The sequence below is a fragment of the Mauremys reevesii genome, unplaced genomic scaffold, assembly GCF_016161935.1.
Source record: "Mauremys reevesii isolate NIE-2019 unplaced genomic scaffold, ASM1616193v1 Contig1, whole genome shotgun sequence".
NCBI classification, from domain to species: Eukaryota; Metazoa; Chordata; order Testudines; family Geoemydidae; genus Mauremys; species Mauremys reevesii.
Genome location: NW_024100715.1, coordinates 104,745 through 126,189, shown reverse-complemented (window position 1 = coordinate 126,189; position 21,445 = coordinate 104,745). Strand labels below are relative to the sequence as shown.

The window sequence follows — 21,445 nt, the reverse complement described above, 5'->3', positions numbered from 1 at the left end:
CACACTGCCCCCTGGCTGGGAGAGCCCCCCCAGTGCCCCCTAGGAGAGTGCCCCCCAGTGCCCCACACTGCCCCCTGGCTGGGAGAGCGCCCCCCAGTGCCCCCTAGGAGAGTGCCCCCCAGTGCCCCACACTGCCCCCTACTGCCCATGGCTGGGAGAGCGTCCCCCGGTGCCCCCTAAGAGACCCCCCCCGGTGCCCCACACTGCCCCCTGGCTGGGAGAGCCCCAGTGCCCCACACTGCCCCTGGCTGGGAGAGCACCCGGTGCCCCTGTGCCTTACCACCCCTGGCTGGGAGAGTACCCCCGGTGCCCCTAAGAGACCCCTCCCGGTGCCCCCATTGCCCCTGGCTGGCCCGGTGCCCCTAGAGAGCGGCCCCAGTGCCCCTAGAGACCCCAGTGCCCCTACTGCCCCTGGCTGGGAGCACCCGGTGCCCCTGTGCCCCTTACCGCCCCCTGGCTGGGAGAGCGCCCCCCAGTGTCCCCTAGGAGACCCCCCAGTGCCCCCTACTGCCCCCTGGCTGGGAGAGCACCCCCTGGTGCCCCCAGAGCCCCAGGAGTGTGGCCCTGGTGCCCCTAGAGAGCCCCAGTGCCCCACACTGCCCCCTTGCTGGGAGATCGCCCCCTAGTGCTCCCCAGTGCCCCTTACTGCCCCCTGGCTGGGAGAGCGCCCCCCGGTGCCCCCCAGTGCCCCCCGGCTGGGAGAGATCCCCCTGCAGCCCAGGCCCCAGGGCTGCCCCAGGCCCAGCTGTGGGTCTCCCGGCAGGTGCTGCACCGGGGCTCCATCGTGGCGGCGCGCGCCGTGACCCGGACGTCCTACACCGTCATCTCCGTCCCCGTCACCCCCGAGCTGGTCCCGGCCTTCCGGCTGGTGGCCTTTTACCGGCGCGGGGACGAGGTGGTGGCCAACTCGCTGTGGGTGGACGTGCTGGACCGCTGCCAGGGGAAGGTAAATCCGGGGGGGGAGCGGGGGGAGGGGCGAGGCGGGTGGTGTGGGGCAGTGTGTGGGGTGCGGGGGTTGATGCAGGGTATGTTGTGGGGCAGTGTGTGGGGAGGGGTTTGGTGCCAGAGTTCTGTGGGGTGCAATGGGGTGGGTGAGGTGGAGCATGGGGCCGGGTGTATGGGGTGGGGTGTGTGGGGAGGGGTTTGGTGCAGGAGTTCTGTGGGGTGCAATGGGGTGGGCGGGTGAGGTGGAGCACGGGGCCGGGCGGGGTGTGTGGGAGGGTTTGGTGCAGTTCTGTGGGGTGCAATGGGGTGGGTGAGGTGGAGCACAGGGCCAGGTGGGGTGTGTGGGGTGGGGTTTGGTGCAGGAGTTCTGTGGGATGCAATGGGGTGGGTGAGGTGGAGCATGGGGCCGGGCGGGGTGTATGGGGTGGGGTGTGTGGGGAGGGGTTTGGTGCAGTTCTGTGGGGTGCTATGGGGTTTGTGGGGCGGGTGAGGTGGAGCTGGGGGCCGGGCGGGGTGTGTGGGGTGGGGTGTGGTGCCGTTCTGTGGGGTGCACTGGGGGGTGGGGGGGGGGTGGGGTGGCGCACGGAGCGGGGCGGGGTGTGTGGGGAGGGGTTTGGTGCAGTTCTGTGGGGTGCTCTGGGGGTTGTGGGGCGGGTGAGGTGGAGCACGGGGCTGGGTGGGGTGTGTGGGGTGGGGTTTGGTGCAGGAGTTATGTGGGGTGCAATGGGGTGGGTGAGGTGGAGCACGGGGCTGGGTGGGGTGTGTGGGGTGGGGTGTGTGGGGAGGGGTTTGGTGCAGTTCTGTGGGGTGCGATGGGGTTGGTGGGGCGGGGGAGGTGGAGCACGGGGCCGGGGCGGGGTGTGGGGAGGGTTTGGTGCAGGAGTTCTGTGGGGTGCAATGGGGTTGTGGGGCGGGTGAGGTGGAGCACGGGGTGTGTGGGGTGGGGTGTGTGGGAGGGTTTGGTGCAGTTCTGTGGGTGCAATGGGGTTTGTGGGGTGGGTGAGGTGGAGCACGGGGCCGGGCGGGGTGTGTGGGGAGGGGTTTGGTGCAGGAGTTCTGTGGGGTGCAATGGGGCGGGTGAGGTGGAGCACGGGGCCAGGCGGGGTGTGTGGGAGGGGTTTGGTGCAGTTCTGTGGGGTGCAATGGGGTGGGTGAGGTGGAGCACAGGGCCGGGCGGGGTGTGTGGGGTGGGGTTTGGTGCAGGAGTTCTGTGGGATGCAATGGGGTGGGGAGGTGGAGCATGGGGCCGGGTGGGGTGTATGGGGTGGGGTGTGTGGGGAGGGGTTTGGTGCAATGGGGTTTGTGGGGCGGGTGAGGTGGAGCTTGGGGCCGGGCGGGGTGTGTGGGGTGGGGTTTGGTGCAGTTCTGTGGGGTGCAATGGGGTTTGTGGGTGAGGTGGAGCACGGGGCCGGGCGGGGTGTGTGGGGTGGGGTTTGGTGCAGGAGTTCTGTGGGGTGCAATGGGGTGGGTGAGGTGGAGCACGGGGCGGGCGGGGTGTGTGGGGTGGGGTTTGGTGCAGGAGTTCTGTGGGGTGCAATGGGGCGGGTGAGATGGAGCACGGGGCGGGGGGGTGTGTGTGGGGGGGGGTTTGGTGCAGTTCTGTGGGGTGCAATGGGGTTTGTGGGGCGGGTGAGATGGAGCACGGCGGGCGGGGTGTGTGGGGTGGGGTTTGGTGCAGGAGTTCTGTGGGGTGCAATGGGGCGGGTGAGGTGGAGCACAGGGCCGGGTGGGGTGTGTGGGGAGGGTTTGGTGCAGTTCTGTGGGGTGCAATGGGGTTTGTGGGGTGGGTGAGGTGGAGCACGGGGCCGGGCGGGGTGTGGGGTGGGGTTTGGTGCAGGAGTTCTGTGGGGTGCAATGGGGCGGGTGAGGTGGAGCACGGGCGGGGCGGGGTGTGTGGGGTGGGGTTTGGTGCAGGAGTTCTGTGGGGTGCAATGGGGCGGGTGAGATGGAGCACGGGGCGGGTGGGGTGTGTGGGAGGGGTTTGGTGCAGTTCTGTGGGGTGCAATGGGGTTTGTGGGGCGGGTGAGGTGGAGCACGGGGCCGGGCGGGGTGTGTGGGGGGGGGTTTGGTGCGGGAGTTATGTTGGGTGCAATGGGGTGGGTGAGGTGGAGCATGGGGCCGGGCGGGGTGTGTGGGAGGGGTTTGGTGCAGGAGTTCTGTGGGGTGCAATGGGGCGGGTGAGATGGAGCACGGGGCGGGCGGGGTGTATGGGGTGGGGTTTGGTGCAGGAGTTCTGTGGGGTGCAATGGGGTGGGTGAGGTGGAGCACGGGGCGGGGTGTGTGGGGTGGGGTTTGGTGCAGTTCTGTGGGGTGCAATGGGGTGGGTGAGATGGAGCACGGGGCGGGAGGGGGGTGTGGGGTGGGGTTTGGTGCAGGAGTTATGTGGGGTGCAATGGGGTGGGTGAGGTGGAGCACGGGCCGGGCGGGGTGTGTGGGAGGGGTTTGGTGCAGTTCTGTGGGGTGCAATGGGGCGGGTGAGGTGGAGCACGGGGCCGGGCGGGGTGTGGGGTGGGGTTTGGTGCAGTTCTGTGGGGGGGGTGAGGTGGAGCACGGGGCGGGGCGGGGTGTGTTGGGTGGGGGTTGGTGCAGGAGTGGTGTGGGGTGCAATGGGGTGGGTGCGGTGGAGCCCGGGGCCGGGCGGGGTGTGTGGGGTGGGGTTTGGTGCAGGAGTTCTGTGGGGTGCAATGGGGCGGGTGAGGTGGAGCACGGGGCCGGGCGGGGTGTGTGGGGAGGGGTTTGGTGCAGTTCTGTGGGGTGCAATGGGGCGGGTGAGGTGGAGCACGGGGCCGGGCGGGGTGTGTGGGGTGGGGTTTGGTGCAGTTCTGTGGGGTGTGCGGGGCCGGGCGGTGTGTGTGGGGCAGGTGTGGGCCCCCCTGACCCGTGTCCCCCCCCAGCTGGAGTTGCAGCTGGACCCGGAGAGCTGGGAGCTGCGCCCCCACGAGACGCTCAAGTTCACGGTGGCCACCGACTCCCGCGCCGCCGTCTCCCTGGTGGCCGTCGACTCGGCCGTCTACGTGCTCAACCGGCGGCACCGGCTCACGCCCGCCAAGGTACGGCCCAGCCCCCGCTCTGACCCCCGACCCCCGACCTCCCGTGGGGCCATCGCCCCATCACTCCATGGTCACCCCATGGAGAGCCCAGGGTCAGCTCCGGGCCATTCGCCTCCTTGGGCTTGACCTACGACCTCTCTGCCTTGACCTACGACCTTTGAACGGTCAACCCATTAGGTGCGGATGGTCATCGGCCCCTTGGGTTTGACCTCTGACCTCCCAAATGGGCCTTTGCTCACGACTGGCCAATCACGGCCTGCTCCATTCAAAGGGCCCTTGGCCCAGACTCACCCCCAGGACCTGGGTTTGACCCATGACCCCGCTGGTGACCTATGACCCCGAACGGGCGTGGCCAAGGGCGATGGACGCCGGCCACGTGTTCCTCCTGGGACCTGGCAGGACAATGACCCTCCCCTGCTGTCTGCCCCCCGGCGTCTGCCCCCCGGGCCCCCATCCACCCGCTTCTGCCCCCCGGTGTCTGCCCCACGGCCCCCCATCCCCCCTGCTGTCTGCCCCCATCCCCCATCTCCTGCTGTCTGCCCCCGGTGTCTGCCCCGGCCCCCATCCCCTGCTGTCTGCCCCCGCCCCATCCCCATCCCCAGCTTCTGCCTCCCATCCCCATCTCCCTGCTGTCTGCCCCGGCTTCTGCCCCACGCCCCCATCCCCGGCTGCCCCATCTCCCTGCTGTCTGCCCCGGGCCCCCATCCCCCATCCACCCGCTTCTGCCCCCGGACCCCATCCACCCGCTTCTGCCCCACGGCCCCCCATCCACCGGCTTCTGCCCCCCATCCCCCCCTCTCCCTGCTGTCTGCCCCCCGGGCCCCCATCCACCCGCTTCTGCCCCCCGGCTTCTGCCCCACGGCCCCCCATCCACCGGCGTCTGCCCCCCATCCCCCAATCTCCCTGCTGTTTGCCCCCCAGCTTCTGCCCCCCGGCTCCCCATCCCCTGGCTTCTGCCCCCCCCTCCACTCCTGGCTTCTCTCCCCGCATCCCCCCAGGTGTTCGCGGCCATGGGCAGCTACGACCTGGGCTGCTCGCCGGGCAGTGGGGCCGATGCCCTGGGGGTCTTCGAAGACGCCGGCCTGGCCCTGCGCGTGGGGGAGCTGGAGAGCCGGCTGCAGAGCGGTGAGACGGGGGGACGGGGGGGAAGGACCCGGGGGGGGGCTGCGGAGCGGTGAGATGGGGGCGGGGGGAGGACCCGGGGGGGGGGCTGGAGAGCGGTGAGATGGGGGGCGGGGGGAGGACCCGGGGGGGGGCTGAGGGGCTGTGACCCGCCCAGTCTTACCCCCCGTCGGTCTTTGCACCCCCAGGGCACGGCTGCGGCCAGGACGCCCCCCGCAGGAAGCGCTCGCTGGACTTCCAAGTGCAGGCCCAGAAGAGGGGTGAGTGGGGGGTGGGGGGCAGGGTCTCCCCACCCCTGCACCCGCCCTGTGCACAGATCCCCCAGCTCGCCGCTGCGCCCCCCGGCCGTGGGGCAGCCCCTGGGAGGAGCCCTTTGCTGTCCAGCCCCCCAAGGGTGCCCCATTTCGCCCAGGCCTGGCCCCCTGCCGCCCCCTTGAGCTCTGCCCCCCACCGCAGGCTCCTGCCCTGCCCCGTGGCCAGCCTGGGACCCCGGCAGCAGGGCCGGCTTTAGGCCAATTCCACCAATTCCCCCGAATCAGGCCCCGCGCCTAAGAGGGCCCCGCACCCAGTGAGAATCTCTTCCTTGGCTAGAGGCACCTTTTAAATTTTTACTCACCTGGCAGCGCTCCGGGTCTTCGGCGACACTTTGGCAGCGGGTCCTTCGCTTGCTCTGGGTCTTCAGCCGCACTTTGGCGGAAGGTCCTTCAGTGCCACCGAAGACCTGGAGCGAGTGAAGGACCCGCCGCCGAAGACTCGGAGCACCGCCCGGTGAGTACAAGCCCCATGTGTTTTTTACATTATTTTTTTTTATATATATAGTCATCCCTGCCGGGGCCCCATTGAAACAGTTCGAATTGGGCCCCGCACTTGCTAAAGCCGGCCCTGCCCGGCAGGGACAGGGGTGCCAGGCACTCCCCCGTGCCCCGTCTGCCCCCCACGCCCTGTCTGACCCTCTGCCCCCCTGTGCTGCCCCCCGGCCATGTCTGATGCTCTGCCCCGTGGCCAGCCTGGGACCCCCGGCAGGGACAGGGGTGCCAGGCATCCCGTCCCCCACCCCCTCTGCCCCCCTGCCCTGTCTGACACTCTGCGCCCCGCGCCCCGTCTCCCCAGCCGCGCGGTACCAGGGCGACCCGCGGGCTCTGCGGTGCTGCCGGGACGGGATGACCCAGGTGCCGATGCGCCGGACGTGCGAGCAGCGAGCGACGCGGATCCAGGGCCCCGACGCCGCCCGCTGCCAAGGCCCCTTCCTCGACTGCTGCAAATTCGCCACCGAGCTGCGCCGCAAGGCCTGGGGCTCCGGCGGGCTGGCCCGGGGTGAGCCTGGGCTGGCAGCCCGGACGCCTGGGTTCTCTCCCGCCTCTGGGAGGAGGAGGAGGGGGCTGGGGGCTGTAGCAGGGGGGCTGGGAGCCAGGACTCCTGGGTTCTCCCTGGCTCTGTGAGGGGAGTGGGGGCTGGTGGGTTAGAGCGGGGGGGCTGGGAGCCAGGATCCCTGGGTTCTCTCCCCGGCTCTGGGAGGGGAGGGGAGGGGAGGGGGGCTGGTGGTTAGAGCAGGGGGGGCTGGGAGCCAGGACTCCTGGGTTCTCTCCCCGGCTCTGGGAGGGGAGTGGGGGCTGGGGGGTTAGAGCAGGGGGGCTGGGCGCCCGTACTCCGGGGTTCTCTCCCTGGCTCTGGGAGGGCAGTGGGGGCTGGTGGTTACAGCAGGGGGGCTGAGAGCCCGGACTCCTGGGTTCTCTCCCGGCTCTGGGAGGGGAGTGGGGGCTGGGGGCTGGAGCAGGGGGTGGGAGCCTGGCTCTGGGGTCCCCCCCCCGCTGCTAACCCTGCCCCACACAGTTGTTGCACTGCAAGTGCTGCACAGGATCTTTTCAGGGGGGATACGGCAAAGCCACACATGTCTTGGTAATACACGTATCAACCCGCAGTGTGTGAGCTGCACATGAGAGATCACGCACAGACACGCACAGACACAGGCACACACACGCACAGACAGGCACACGCACACGCACAGACACGCACACACACAGACACGCACACACTCCGGCTTGTTACCAACTCCTGGCCCCCCTGACTGCCCCGGCGGGTGAGTTCGCTGGGGGACGGGGGGGGAGATCGGACCGGGGGTCTCCACGAGCCCCCTCCCCGTTACAGCAGCTCCCCCACCTGCAAACCTGCCCCAGCTCCAAACTCCGTGTGTGGCCGTTGGGCCTTCGTGCGGCTCCCCCCGGGGTGTCCCAGGGACGGGGCTGGCTCCTAAATCTCCTCGGCTCCAGCGAGCCCACTGGGTCCTTGGCTCAGGCCCCGGGGCGAGTGATTGCGGGGGGGGGTCTCACGCGGGGCCCAGCGCACACCAGCCGGCAGACGGGCAGGGAGCCGCCGCGACCCTGAACCCCACGTGTCCCCGCAGTGAACCCCGAGCTGGACGAGGACGAGTTCTTCGACGACGATTCTGTGCAGACCCGGAGCGTCTTCCCCGAGAGCTGGCTCTGGAAAACCGTCACCGTGACGGGGAGCAGCCGGTCAGCGCCCCGGCCGGGGGCCCCTTCTCCTGGGGAGCCCTCCCCCCGCTTCTCCTGGGGAGCCCTCGCCCACCTCGCCGCCCCTCCCCCCTTCTCCTGGGGAGCCCTCGCCCACCTCGCCACCCCTCCCCCGTCTCCTGGGGAGCCCTCGCCCACCTCGCCGCCCCTCCCCCCTTCTCCTGGGGAGCCCTCGCCCACCTCGCCGCCCCTCCCCCTTCTCCTGGGGAGCCCTCGCCCACCTCGCCGCCCCTCCCCCTTCTCCTGGGGTGCCCCTCCCCCCTTCTCCTGGGGAGCCCTCGCCCACCTCGCCACCCCTCCCCCTTCTCCTGGGGAGCCCTCGCCCACCTCGCCGCCTCCCCCTTCTCCTGGGGCCTGCCCTCCCCCTTCTCCTGGGGCGCCCGCGCCCACCTCGCCACCCCTCCCCCTTCTCCTGGGGAGCCCTCGCCCACCTCACCACCCCTCCCCCCGTCTCCTGGGGAGCCCTCGCCCACCTCGCCGCCCCTCCCACCTACTCCTGGGGAGCCGGCGCCCACCGCACCGCCCCTCCCCCCTTCTCCTGGGAGCCTCGCCCACCTCACCACCCCTCCCCCCTTCTCCTGGGAGCCCCTCCCCCACCTCGCCGCCCTTCCCCCCACTTCTCCCTGGGGACCCCTCCCCCCACCCCAGGGCTCCACTCCTTCCCGGGCGTCCCCCCATGTCCCTCCAAGCACCTTCCTGGGGCCACCCTCCCTACCCAGCCTCCCCTGACCCCCGTCTGTCTCCCGCAGGCAAACCCACCTGGTGCCGGATTCGATCACCACCTGGGAGATCCAGGCCGTCAGCATGTCGCCGACCTCCGGTGAGTCCGTCCCCCCGGCTGCCCCCCCGGCCGCCCATCCCCCCATGGCCCCCCGGCTCACCCCGCTCCCCCCCCAGGGATCTGCGTCTCCGACCCGCTCAGCGTCCGCGTCTTCCAGGATTTCCACGTCTCGCTGCGGCTGCCCTACGCCGTGAAGCGCTTCGAGCAGCTGGAGCTGCGCCCGGTGCTGTACAACTACGGGGATCGGCCCGTCAACGTGAGGGCCCCCGCTCGGCCGCCCCGGCCCGACCCACAGCTCTGCCAATGCCTCTCTGCCCGACCCGCAGCCCCCAGCTCTGCCGGTGCCCCCAGCCCGACCCGCAGCCCCTGCCCTGCCCCAGCTCTGCCAATGCCCCCGCCCCACCCGCAGCCCCTGCCCTCAGCCCCGCCCGCAGCCACCAGCCCTGGCAGTGCCCCCGTCCCGCCCGCAGCCCCCGCCCCGACCTGCCCCCGGCCCTGCCGGTGCCCCACCCCCAACTCTGCCAATGCCCCTCTGCCCCGACCCACAGCCCCTTCCTGACCTGCAGCCCCCAGCCCCGCCAGTGCCCCTCAGCCCGACCCGCAGCCCCCTGCCCTGCCGGTGCCCCCGAGCCCCGACCTGCAGCCCCCAGCCCTGCCCCCCCCAGCCCTGGCGGTGCCCCCCGGCCCCGGCCCGCAGCCCGTGTGGGGGTCTCAGTCTCTCTCTCCCCAGGTCTCGGTGCACATGGAGCGCTCGGAGGGCATCTGCTCCCCGGCGACGGGGGACCGGATCCGGCGCCAGGCCGTGCAGGTCCCGGCGAAGGGGGCTCTGGCCGTGCCCTTCACCGTGGTGCCCATGGGCGCCGCCGACATCCCCATCACCATCACGGCGCAGGGGGCCTGGGGGCTCGGGGACAGCGTCGCCCGGAGCCTGCGGGTGGAGGTGAGAGGGGCCCGAGCCCCACGGAGCCGCCCTCTGCCCCCTCTGCCCCCCAAGTCCCCGTTCTGACCCCCGTCTCCCCCCAGAGAGAAGGCACCGCCCAGCTGGAGGAGATGAGCTACTCGCTGGATTCTGAAGGTGGGGGACCCCAGGGGCTGGGGGGAGGGGGAGTCTCTGGGGCTGCCTGGATCCCGCTGACCCCCCTGCCCCCACAGAGCGGCACAGCCGGGCGCTGGAGATCCCGGGGGAGCTGCCCCCCAACGCCCTCCCCGACGGGGACTTCAAGATGAGCGTCCGCGTCACGGGTGAGAGACCCCCCGGCTGCCCCTCCCCCGCCCTTCCCCCTCCCCCGCCACCCAGCCCCTGCCCCCGCGAGTCCCAAATCCGGAGACTGGCTCCTCCCAGCAGCCCAGCCCCGCCCCCGCCCCTCCTGCGGCCTGGCCCTGCCTGGCTGAGTCACCCGGTGCATCTCTCCATGGGTCACTCGTAGCGGCCCCCCAGGCCGAGCTGAGGCCCCATGGTCTGGGGCGTCCCCCAGAGGCAGAGCCCAGGTGGGAAACACACACAGGGCAGAGCCACTGCCGGCACCTGCACCCAGAGAGCGTCACCGGCCCGGCCCCCGGCCCCTCCTCAGACACCCCCCGGACCCCTTCGGGCGAGATCTGCTGCCACAACCGGACCCTGCCTGGCTGCAGCACTGATCTCTGGGGGCCCCGTTCGTGTCAATACCGTCCCACCCCCAACGAGACACCTCAGCGGGGAAACTGAGGCACACAGGGTTCACTGCCCTGATGCCCCTTCCCCACCCCACTGCATTCCCCATCCCTGTCCCCACCTGAACGCCATCTCCCCCCAGCCCCGGCGTGGGGTCCGTTGGTCGCTGGGGCTCTGTGTCGCTCTCCCCGGCGCGGTGCCTGTGCGTCGCTGGGTCTCTGGCTCTCCCTGGCGCGGTGCCCGTGGGTCGGTGACGCTGTCTCACTCTCCCTGGCGCGGTGCCCGTGGGTCGCTGGGTCTCACTCTCCCTGGCGCGGTGCCCGTGGGTCGCTGGGTCTCTGTCTCTCCCCAGCGCGGGGCCCGTGGGTCGCTGGGTCTCTCTCTCCCGGGCGCGGTGCCCGTGGGTCGCTGGGTCTCTGTCTCTCCCCGGCGCGGTGCCCGTGGGTCGCTGGGTCTCTCTCTCCCCAGCGCGGGGCCCGTGGGTCGCTGGGTCTCTCTCTCCCCGGCGCGGTGCCCGTGGGTCGCTGGGTCTCTCTCTCCCCGGCGCGGTGCCCGTGGGTCGCTGGGTCTCTCTCTCCGCGGCGCGGTGCCCGTGGGTCGCTGGGTCTCTCCCCGGCGTGGGGCCCGTGGGTCGGTTGGTCTCTGTCTATCCCCCGCGGGGTGGCGGTGGGTCGCTGGGTCTCTCCCCTGCGCGGGGCCCGTGGGTCGCTGGGTCTCTGTCTCTCCCCAGCGCGGGGCCCGTGGGGCGCTGTGTCACTCTCTCCCTGGCGCGGTGCCCGTGGGTCGCTGGGTCTCTCTCTCCCCGGTGCAGGGCCCGTGGGTCGCTGGGTCTCTCCCCGGCGCGGTGCCTGTGGGTCTCTCTCTCACCGGCGCGGTGCCCGTGGGTCGCTGGGTCTCTCTCTCCCCAGCGCGGGGCCCGTGGGTGGCTGGGTCTCTCTCTCCCCGGCGCGGTGCCCGTGGGTCGCTGGGTCTCTCCCCGGCGCGGGGCCCGTGGGTGGCTGGGTCTCTCCCCGGCGCGGGGCCCGTGGGTGGCTGGGTCTCTCTCTCCCTGGCGCGGGGCCCGTGGGTCGCTGGGTCTCTCTCTCCCCGGCGCGGTGCCCGTGGGTCGCTGGGTCTCTCCCCGGCGCGGGGCCCGTGGGTCGCTGGGTCTCTCTCTCCCCGGCCCGGTGCCCGTGGGTGGCTGGGTTTCTCTCTCCCCGGCCCGGTGCCCGTGGGTGGCTGGGTCTCTCCCCGGCGCGGTGCCCGTGGGTCTCTGGGTCTCTGTCTCTCCCCGGCGTGGGGCCCGTGGGTCGCTGGGTCTCTCTCTCCCCAGCGCGGTGCCCGTGGGTGGCTGGGTCTCTCCCCGGCGCGGGGCCCGTGGGTCGCTGGGTCTCTCCCCGGCCCGGTGCCCGTGGGTCGCTGGGTCTCTGTCTCTCCCCAGCGCGGGGCCCGTGGGTCGCTGGGTCTCTCTCTCCCCGGCCCGGTGCCCGTGGGTGGCTGGGTTTCTCTCTCCCCGGCCCGGTGCCCGTGGGTGGCTGGGTCTCTCCCCGGCGCGGTGCCCGTGGGTCTCTGGGTCTCTCTCTCCCCAGCGCGGTGCCCGTGGGTCGCTGGGTCTCTCCCCGGCGCGGGGCCCGTGGGTCGCTGGGTCTCTCACTCCCCGGCCCGGTGCCCGTGGGTGGCTGGGTCTCTCCCCGGCGCGGTGCCCGTGGGTCTCTCTCTCCCCGGCCCGGTGCCCGTGGGTCTCTCTCTCCCCGGCGCGGTGCCCGTGGGTCTCTGGGTCTCTCCCCGGCGCGGTGCCCGTGGGTCTCTCTCTCCCCGGCCCGGTGCCCGTGGGTGGCTGACGCTCTCCCGCCCCGCGGCAGCCGACGAGCCGGTGGAGACGCTGGAGAAGTCGCTCTCGCCCGCCGGGCTGGCGGGGCTGCTGCGGGTGCCGCGGGGCTGCGCCGAGCAGACCATGATCTACCTGGCGCCCGGGCTCTACGCCATGCGCTACCTGGACGAGACCGAGCAGTGGGCCCAGCTCCGCGCCGAGCGCAAGCAGGAGGGGCTGGATCACCTGCGTGTGGGTGAGGCCCGGGGCGGGGGGGGCGGGCGGGGGCCGGGGGGGGTTCGGGGGCTGGGCTGGGGGAGCTGCACACAGCAATGGGGCACCGGGGCCGGGTGGGGTTCGGGGTTCGGGGCTGGGCTGGGGAGCTGCACACGGCAAGGGGCGCCAGACCCCAGCTCGCACGCTGGTCCCTTGCACCCCCCACGGCTGCCCGCCAGCCCTTGCACTGTGCACACACGTGTGCACCCCCCTTTGCACGCCCAGCGCACAGACCCTCGCCCGCTCGCCCCAGGCACGAGCCCCTCACGGAGCACAAGGGGAGCAGGGGGCACAGAGGGTGGGGGTCGAACCCCCCAATGTGACCCCCCCGTCGCATCCCCTCCCCCCAGGCTACGAGCGGATCCTGACCTTCCGCAAGGCGGACGGCTCGTACGGCGCCTGGCTGCACCGGGCCAGCAGCACCTGGTGAGCCGGGCTGGGGGGCCTGGGGAGGGTCGGGGTGGGGTCAATGGCTGGGGCTGTGAGGGGGGGTCCGGGCCGGGGGCTCTGGGGGGATCCGCTCCCCAGGGAGGGGCCGGGAGGTGGCCCGGGGGCTGTGGGGGGTTGGCTCCCCCGGGAGGGGCCGGGAGGCATCGTGGGGGGCTGTGAGGGGGGGATCTGGGCCAGGGGCTCTGGGGGGGATCAGCTCCCCCGGGAGGGGCTGGGAGGCGTCCGAGGGGCTCTGGGGGGGATCGGCTCCCCCGGGAGGGGCCGGGAGGCGGCCGGGGGCTCTGGGGGGGATCGGCTCCCCCGGGAGGGGCCGGGAGGCGGCTGGGGGCTCTGTGGGGGGATCGGCTCCCCCGGGAGGGGCCGGGAGGCGGCCGGGGGCTCTGGGGGGGGGGGATCCCCTCCGGGGTCCGTGACTCGCCCCCAGGCTGACCCCGGCCCCCCCAGGCTGACGGCGTTCGTGGTGAAGGTCCTGGCGCTCAGCCGGCAGTACCAGGACGTGGACGCTGCCGGGATTCGGGAGTCGGTCACGTGGCTGCTGGGAAACCAACAGGCCGACGGCTCCTTCCGCGACCCCCAGCCCGTCATCCACCGGGACATGCAGGTGACGTCGCACGTGCCCCTACGCCCTCGCACGCGCTGCTGCTGCCCACTCCCCTCGCACAATGGCCTTGCACAAACACGTGCACATTCACACACACTACTGCCTCACACTCAATTCACACCTGGGCCTTGCACACCTGATCCCCAATTTTGCGTGCTCACTTTCCTCTGCACCCTCATCCTCACACCCTGCGGCCTTGCACACTTGCCGTTGCCTTGCACTGCCGCGCCAGCGCTGTACGGCTGCAGTGTCGCCATCCCCTCACCGACTGCCTTCACACACTCAGGGAGATGTGGCACATTTAGCCACGCTCCCGCATGCACTATCCCCCTTGCACACTAGCTGGTGCATTGCACAACTGCCCTCCCATCCTTGCCACGGAGTCACACAGTGCCCCTGCACGTTCACAATGCACAGGGGCCCGGCATGTTGCCCTGTGACCCCCCGGATCAGCCCCAGCCCTGACCCGAACTACTCGCTCCAGGCAGCTCCTCTTAACGAGGCTCCGATTCGTTAGCAGAGAGCGAGGGCGAGTTCAGGCAGACAGAGCCTGGCGCTGCCCGAAGCCCCTGGAGACCCAGCCCCGAGGCCCAGGCCAGTGTCCGGGCTCGGGGGGCTGCAGCCAGCGACCGGGGAGCTCAGGCCTGGTGGCCGAAGGTTCCCCCCGACGCCGGAGCAGAGCCGGCTCGCGGCCCAGGGTTAGACCCTTCCAGCCGCGTCGGGGCCCGACCCGCCTGGCCGCTCGCCCGGGGCACTGACCCCTTAGCAGCTCGGCTCCGGGCCCTGCAGCCACTGACACTCCCCAGCGTCGCCCCACACGGTGAGATCCCGGCTGGGCCTCGGCCGCCGCGCCCCAGCACCCGACGAGCCTCGTTCGCTGCCCTCAGCTCCCGCGTGGCCCCGTAGCGCCCGGGCTGCGGGTCCCGGCTCCGCGCGGCCGGGGGGGGACCTGCCTCGCCCCGGCCCCGCCCCCGCCCCCGCCCGGGAGCCTTGGGCTGCTCTCCCAGGGCTCTGGGTTCAATCCATGGAGGGATCGGGGCCAACATCTGTCTGGGGCTGGGTCACGCTTTGAGCGGAGGGCCTAGACCCCTCCTATCGTCACACACGGGCCCCCTCGCACACTCACGCTCATGTTGCAAACTCACACTTGCCCCATGGCACGTGCAGGTGCAATCACACCCATGCACACTCACTGCCCTGGTGTGCAAAGCCCCCAGGGCTGTTTTTGCACACACAGGTTAGATCCTGGCCTCGGGGCCTGGCTGGAGTCACACCAACACACACGCACCATTTGCACAAGTATTTACACTCCCATTTGCACGCTAACCCAGCAGGCCGCACGCTTACAGCTGCACCACACTCGTGCTCTGCTCACACCCTGAGCTCGGCCTGCATGTCCCCCAGCCTCGCTCCCCTCAGACCTTGCACGCCCAGACATGCCACGCAGTGCTCGTGTGCTCGGATTTGCACACTCACGCCACGCACGCCCCGTGCCCCGAAGGGGACATTCCCAGCGGCACGTTCACCGTAGTATCCAGCCCCTGGCAGCCCCGCAGCAGGTGTGTGTAGACGAGGTCCCCTCCCAGCTCCACGCTTGCAGCCTGCACTCGGGTTGGCCCACACCCCTCCCTGCCTGGCACACTTAGATCTGTGCCCGGACTCCTGCACACGCGGCTCCCATCCCCCATTGCCCCCCAAGCCCCTGGGCCCACGGTAGTAGCGGGGAGGTGATGCCACTGAGGCACCAGGCCGTGCACCTCTGGAACTCACCATTGCCAGTGTCCGCTGGTGCCCGTGCGCCTCGCACGCTCACCCCCGTGCTCTCCCCCCAGGGCGGCGTCGGGGGGCAGCAGGGGGGCGTCTCGCTCACGGCGTTCGTGGTGGTGGCCCTGAAGCAGGCGCTGGTGCTGTACGAAGGGCAGGAGGCCGACCCGGAGCTGCAGAAGGAGACGCAGGAGCAGCAGGCGCGCGTGGTACGGGGCTGGGGTACTGGGAGGTGGGGAAGTGGGGGTCGGGGGCTGGGGGTTACAGGGAAGGTGGGGCGGCGGGCTGGGGGCTCTGTCTGATGGTTGCTCCCAGAAAAGCAGCCTGTCCCGGGCCACGCGGTACCTGGCGGCAGCGCGGAGCAGGGCCGGGCCCCTACCCGCCGCCATCTCGGCCTCGCCCTGTCCCTGGCCTCCGACGACGCCGGCGCCATCGGGCAGCCGACCGCCGGCTCGAGCTCGCCCTGCCGGACGCGGTGAGCCCTGGCCCCCAACGCGGCCTCTGCCCCCAGCGCAGCCTCGCCCCGCCCCGGTGCAGCGTCTGCCCCCCATGCAGCCTGTGCCCCCAGCGCAGCCTGCGCCCCCGGCCTCCCGGTGCAGCGTCTGCCCCCATGCAGCCTCTGCCCCGGCCCTTGCTGCTGCCTGTGTCCCCGGCTCCCCCCAGTGGCGGCGGGCGGTACCGCAGCCCCAGCGCCCCCCAGTGGCGACGGGGGGTAGCGCAGCCCCAGCTCCCAGTGGCGACGGTGGTATCGCAGCCCCAGTTCCCCAGTGACGACGGGTGGTACCGCAGCCCCAGCTCCCCCCAGTGGCGGCGGGCGGTATCGCAGCCCCAGCTCCTCCCCAGTGGCGGCGGGCGGTATCGCAGCCCCAGCACCCCCTAGTGGCGGCGGGCGGTACCGCAGCCCCAGCTCCCCCCTAGTGGCGGCGGGCGGCATCGCAGCCCCAGCTCCCCCCTAGTGGCGGCGGGCGGTATCGCAGCCCCAGCTCCCCCCACTGGCGGCGGGCGGTATCGCAGCCCCAGCTCCCCCCAGTGGCGGCGGGCGGTATCGCAGCCCCAGCTCCCCCCAGTGGCGGCGGGCGGTATCGCCGCCCAAGCTCCCCCCATTGGGGCCGGGCGTTATCGCTGCCCCAGCTCCCCCGCGTGGCGGCGGGCGGTACCGCAGCCCCAGCTCCCCCTAGTGGCGGCGGGCGGTACCGCAGCCCCAGCTCCCCCCACTGGTGGCGGGCGGTATCGCAGCCCCAGCTCCCCCTAGTGGCGGCGGGCGGTATCGCAGCCCCAGCTCCCCCTAGTGGCGGCGGGCGGTATCGCAGCCCCAGCTCCCCCTAGTGGCGGCGGGTGGTATCGCAGCCCCAGCCCCCAGTGGCGGCGGGCGGTATCGCAGCCCCAGCCCCCAGCGGTGGCGGGCGGTATCGCAGCCCCAGCCCCAGTGGCGGCGTGCGGTATCGCAGTCCCAGCTCCCCCCACTGGCGGCGGGCGGCATCGCAGCCCCAGCTCCCCCCACTGGCGGCGGGCGGTATCGCAGCCCCAGCTCCCCCGAGTGGCGGCGGGCGGCATCGCAGCCCCCGGCCCCCCCAGCGGCGGCGGGCGGCATCGCAGCCCCAGCTCCCCCCCACTGGCGGCGGGCGGTACCGCAGCCCCAGCTGCCCCCACTGGCGGCGGGCGGCATCGCAGCCCCAGCTCCCCCCAGTGGCGGCGGGCGGTACCGCAGCCCCCCAAGGCTGGTGTAGTGAAGCTGGGTCTCTCCCCCCAGAGGGGACCATGATGTTTTGGGCAGCGGAGCAGGGTGGGGCCACCTCCGCTTCGGCCATCTCGGTCGAGACCACGGCCTACGCGCTCCTGCACCTCGTGCTGCACAACGACCTCGCGACCGCCAAGAAGGTCGCCCGGTGGCTGACGGAGCAGAAGAACTACGGTGGCGGCTTCAAATCCACACAGGTCCCAGCCAGGGAGGGGAGTGGGGGCTGGTGGGTCAGAGCAGGGGGGCTGGGAGCCAGGACTCCTGGGTTCTCGAGGGGGGGGGGTGTGGTGGGGCGCGGGGCTGGGAGCCAGGACTCCTGACTTCTCTCCCCCAGCTCTGGGAGGGGGGGGGGGGGGGGGGGTTAAGCAGGGGGCTGGGAGCCAGGACCTGGGTTCTCTCCCCAGCTCTGGTGGGTCAGAGCCGGGGGGCGGGGAACCAGGACGCCTGGGTTCTCTCCTGGCTCTGGGAGGGGAGTGGGGGCTTGTGGGTCAGAGTGGGGTGGGGGCTGGGAGCCAGGACGCCTGGGTTCTCTCCTGGCTCTGGGAGGGGAGTGGGGGCTCGTGGGTCAGAGTGGGGTGGGGGGCTGGGAGCCAGGACTCCTGGGTTCTCTCCCCGGCTCTGGGAGGGGAGTGGGGGCTGGTGGGTTAGAGCAGGGGGGCTGGGAGCCAGCACTCCTGGGTCCCATGGCGGCTGTTTTCAGGACACGGTGGTGGCACTGGATGCCCTCTCCCAGTACTGGATCAACACCTACAACCCCGAAGAGAACGAGCTGGATTTAACTTTCTCCAGCCCTGGCAGATCAGGCACCAAGAAAGTGATTCTCGGCGGCTCCCAGAACCACATCCAGGAAGAGCTGCAGGCGAGTGAACCCAGATGCCCCCTGCCCGGAGCCAGCCAGTCCCTGCCCCATTCCCCGCCCCCCTGAGCCAGCCAGTCCCTGCCCTGGGGCCAGGTGGGAGCTGGCGCCCCCTAGAGGGGACAGGCCCCTGCCCCATTCCCTGCCCCCCAGATTTCTCCTGCCCACGGGCTGGGAGGTAGTTTAACGCCCCCCAGTGTCTCCCCTGGTTTTACCAGGTGATTTGATCCCCCCAGTTCTCCCTGGGCGACAACCTCCGAGTGAAGGTGGAAGGGAAAGGAAAGGGGACCCTGACTGTGAGTAACACGGGTCTGGGGGCGGGGCCCGGACTCCTGGGTTCTGTCCCAGCTCTGGGAGGGGAGTGGGGGCTGGTGAGTGAGAGTGGGGGTGGGGGGCTGGGAGCCAGGACTCCTGGGTTCTCTTCCCAGCTCTGGGAGGGGAGTGGGGGCTGGGGGGTTACCGCGTGGGGGAGGCTGGGAGCCAGGACTCCTGGGTTCTCTCCCCGGCTCTGGGAGGGCAGTGAGGGCTGGTGGTCAGAGCACGGGGGGCTGGAAGCCAGGACTCCTGGGTTCTCTCCTGGCTCTGGGAGGAGTGGGGCTGGCTCTGGGAGGGTGGGGGCTGGTGGGTTACAGCGGGGTGGGGGCTGGGAGCCAGGACTCCTGGGTTCTCTCCCCAGCTCTGGGAGGGGAGTGGGGGCTGGTGGTCAGAGCACGGGGGGCTGGGAGCCAGGACTCCTGGGTTCTCTCCTGGCTCTGGGAGGGGAGTGGGGGCTGGTGGGTTAGGGCAGTGGGGGCTGGGAGCCAGGACTCCTGGGTTCTCTCCTGGCTCTGGGAGGGCAGTGGGGGCTGGTGGTCAGAGCGGGGGGGGGTGGGGCTGGAAGCCCGGACTCCTGGGTTCTCCTGGCTCCTGTGCCCAGGTGCTGAAGATGTACAACGTGCTGGAGCTGCACAACAGCTCGTGCCAGAGCCTGGGGCTGGAGGTGACGGTCAGCGGGGACGTGCGCTTCGAGGGTGAGTCCCCGCCGGCGCGGGAAGGGTTAAGCGGGTGGGCGGGGCTTGGGGGGGCGTTCGGGGCTCCGCCCCTCCAGCAATAGCCTCTTTAGGCCTTTTCAGGGCAGAGCCCCCCGCAATTTCCCCATTGGCAAGGGGGGCGGAGCCTCCAGGGCGGCAGTGAGGCCCCGCCTCCTCCATGATGTCACCCTTTTTAAAGGGCCGGCCCCCGTTTCCGGGCGGGGCGGGCTGAAGCCGCGGTTTGTGCCCCGCAGTGGACGAGGACTATGACTACGACTATGGGGGGGAGGCCCCCGCGGCCGAGGCTCCGCTCCACCCCATCCACTGGTTCGACGCCCGGCGCCGGCGCCGCAGGGAGGCGGCTGATCCCGGCCAGCGCAACAAGGACGTGGCCTATTCCGTCTGCATCTGGTGAGCCGGGGCGGCGGGGTCTGGCCACGCCACTGCTGCGGGGGGCGGGACTTCCTGTTGTCCATGCTATGGGGGCGGGACTTCCTGTTGTCCATGCTATGGGGGCGGGACTTCCTGTTGTCCATGCTATGGGGGCGGGACTTCCTGTCTTAGCCCCATTCTAACAGGGGCGGGACTTCCTGTTGTCCATGCTATGGGGGCGGGACTTCCTGTCCAATCTTAATTCGTATGGGGACAGGACTGATATATCCACGTGGAGACGGGACTTTATGCCTTAACCTCATTTCCGTTTGTGGTGGGACTTCCTGTGTGTCCATGTGCTACAAGGGCGGGACTTCCTGCAGTATCACGCTGACACGGGGGGCGGGACTTCCCGGTGTGCCCCCATTCTCACAGTGTCCCCCCTTGCGCAGGAGGAAGCCGGGCTCCCGTCTCTCCGGCATGGCCATCGCCGACATCACCCTGCTGAGCGGCTTCCAGCCCCACGTGGACGACCTCGACAAGGTCCGGGCCCCCGATCCCCCCACCTCGGCCCCCCTCCAGACACGCATGTGCCGTCCCCCCCTGGAGTGGGCGCCCTGCCCCTCTGCCGGGGGCGGGAGAGAGGGGCTGTGGGTGGGGGAGGGGCTGTGTCTGGGTGGGGGAGGGGCCGGGGGGACCGGGGGCCGTGTCAGGCATGTGTAACCCCCCCACCCCCCGCAGCTGAAGGACCTGGCTGATCGCTACATCAGCCACTACGAAGTCCAGGGCCAGAGACTCCTGCTCTACCGAGACGGTGAGAGGGTCGGGAGGGTGGGGTGGCTGGGCGGGGGTGGGGACAGAGGAGGGGCCCCGGGGGTGGTTGCAGTGGGGTTTGCAGTGGGGTTGGGGTGGAGGGGGCTGAGCGGGGTGGGGACAGAGGAGGGGCCCTGGGGGCTGTGGTTGCAGTGGGGGTTGCAGTGGGGAGGGGTATGGGGGCTCAGCGGAGGTGGGGGCACAGGAGGGAGGGACCCCAGGGGGCTCTGGTTGCAGTGGGGGGGTTGGGGGGAGGGGGCCGCTCCCGGTGTCTGACCCCCGCCCCGTCCCCGCCCCCCAGGTGCCCCAGGAGCGGGACTGTGTGGGGTTCCGGGCCGCCCAGCCGGTGCCCGTGGGGCTGCTCCAGCCGGCCAGCGCCAGCCTGTACGACTTCTACGAGCCAGGTGGGGCGGGGTCATGCAGGGCCAGGGGAGGAGTTGGGGGCCAGGTGGGGCAGGCGGGGTCATGCAGGGCAGGGAGTAGTTGGGGGCAGGTGGGGGTCGTGCAGGGCCGGGGAGGAGTTGGGGGCAGGATGGGGGCAGGCGGGGGTCGTGCAGGGCCGGGGAGGAGTTGGGAGGCAGGATGGGGCAGGATGGGGGCAGGCGGGGGTCGTGCAGGGCCGGGGGAGAGTTGGGAGGCAGGATGGGGGCAGGCGGGGGTCGTGCAGGGCTGGGGAAGGAGTTGGGGGCAGGCAGGGGGTCGTGCAGGGCAGAGGAGGAGTTGGGGGCAGGCAGGGGGTTGTGCAGGGCCGGGAGGAGTTGGGGGCAGGCAGGGGTCGTGCAGGGCCGGGAGGAGTTGGGGGCAGGCAGGGGTCGTGCAGGGCCGGGGGAGGAGTTGGGGGGCAGGGGCTGGGGGGCAGGAGGGGTCGGCTGGTACATGGGACTGGGGTGGGGAAGGGGGCACATGGGGGCAGCGGGATCCAGCCCCACCGGCCCCTCACCCCACCCCACCTGCCCCAGCCCAGCGCTGCAGCATCTTCTACACGGCCCCGGCCCGGAGCAGGTTCGTCTCCGCCCTCTGCTCCCAGGACGTCTGCCAGTGCGCCGAGGGTGAGCCCCCCCCACCGCCCCGCCGGGGGACCCAGGCGTCCGGGCTCCCAGCCCCCCTCCCCTCCCCGAGCTGGGCCAGGAGAGAACCCAGGCGTCCGGGCTCCCAGCCCTCCCCGAGCCGGGCCAGGAGAGAACCCAGGCGTCCGGGCTCCCAGCCCCCCCTCCCCTCCCCGAGCCGGCCAGGAGAGAACCCAGGCGTCCTGGCTCCCAGCCCCCTCCCAGAGCAGGGAGAGAACCCAGGCATCCGGGCTCCCAGCCCCCTCCCCTCCCGAGCCGGGCCAGGAGAGAACCCAGGCGTCAGGCTCCCAGCCCTACCCCCTCCCGAGCTGGGCCAGGAGAGAACCCAGGAGTCCTGGCTCCCAGCCCCCCTCCTCCCCTCCCAGAGTCGGGGAGAGAACCCAGGCGTCCGGGCTCCCAGCCCCGCTCCTCCCAGGGCCAGGAGAGAACCCAGGAGTCCTGGCTCCCAGCCTCCCTGCTCTAACCCACCGGCCCTCCCCTCCCCTCGCCGGGAGAGAACCCAGGCGTCCTGACCCGTCTCCCCACAGGCGCCTGCCCGCGGCTCAGACGGACCCTGGAGGACCAGGTGACGGAGGCCAATCGGACCGAGTTCGCCTGCTACAGCCCCCGGGTGCAGTACTGGCAGCCCC

General features: G+C 71.7%; 1 protein-coding gene across 1 annotated transcript in view; it reads left to right on the top strand.

The window, feature by feature from the left end:
- Positions 1–21,445, top strand: part of LOC120392331 (complement C4-B-like) — a 33,204-nt gene that overhangs the window by 9,154 nt on the left and 2,605 nt on the right. Inside the window, exons 13-39 of the mRNA XM_039517052.1 lie at positions 764–946; positions 3,840–3,995; positions 4,994–5,120; positions 5,306–5,377; positions 6,228–6,431; positions 7,519–7,630; positions 8,398–8,468; positions 8,546–8,685; positions 9,160–9,369; positions 9,453–9,504; positions 9,582–9,671; positions 11,922–12,125; positions 12,496–12,571; positions 13,040–13,196; positions 15,029–15,169; positions 15,276–15,435; positions 15,560–15,777; positions 16,632–16,895; positions 17,399–17,557; positions 17,791–17,850; positions 18,471–18,564; positions 18,819–18,975; positions 19,389–19,479; positions 19,678–19,767; positions 20,051–20,153; positions 20,709–20,798; positions 21,344–21,435. Of these exons, the coding sequence (XP_039372986.1) occupies positions 764–946; positions 3,840–3,995; positions 4,994–5,120; positions 5,306–5,377; positions 6,228–6,431; positions 7,519–7,630; positions 8,398–8,468; positions 8,546–8,685; positions 9,160–9,369; positions 9,453–9,504; positions 9,582–9,671; positions 11,922–12,125; positions 12,496–12,571; positions 13,040–13,196; positions 15,029–15,169; positions 15,276–15,435; positions 15,560–15,777; positions 16,632–16,895; positions 17,399–17,557; positions 17,791–17,850; positions 18,471–18,564; positions 18,819–18,975; positions 19,389–19,479; positions 19,678–19,767; positions 20,051–20,153; positions 20,709–20,798; positions 21,344–21,435 (3,573 nt within the window). The remainder of the gene's footprint in view (positions 1–763; positions 947–3,839; positions 3,996–4,993; positions 5,121–5,305; positions 5,378–6,227; positions 6,432–7,518; positions 7,631–8,397; positions 8,469–8,545; positions 8,686–9,159; positions 9,370–9,452; positions 9,505–9,581; positions 9,672–11,921; positions 12,126–12,495; positions 12,572–13,039; positions 13,197–15,028; positions 15,170–15,275; positions 15,436–15,559; positions 15,778–16,631; positions 16,896–17,398; positions 17,558–17,790; positions 17,851–18,470; positions 18,565–18,818; positions 18,976–19,388; positions 19,480–19,677; positions 19,768–20,050; positions 20,154–20,708; positions 20,799–21,343; positions 21,436–21,445) is intronic.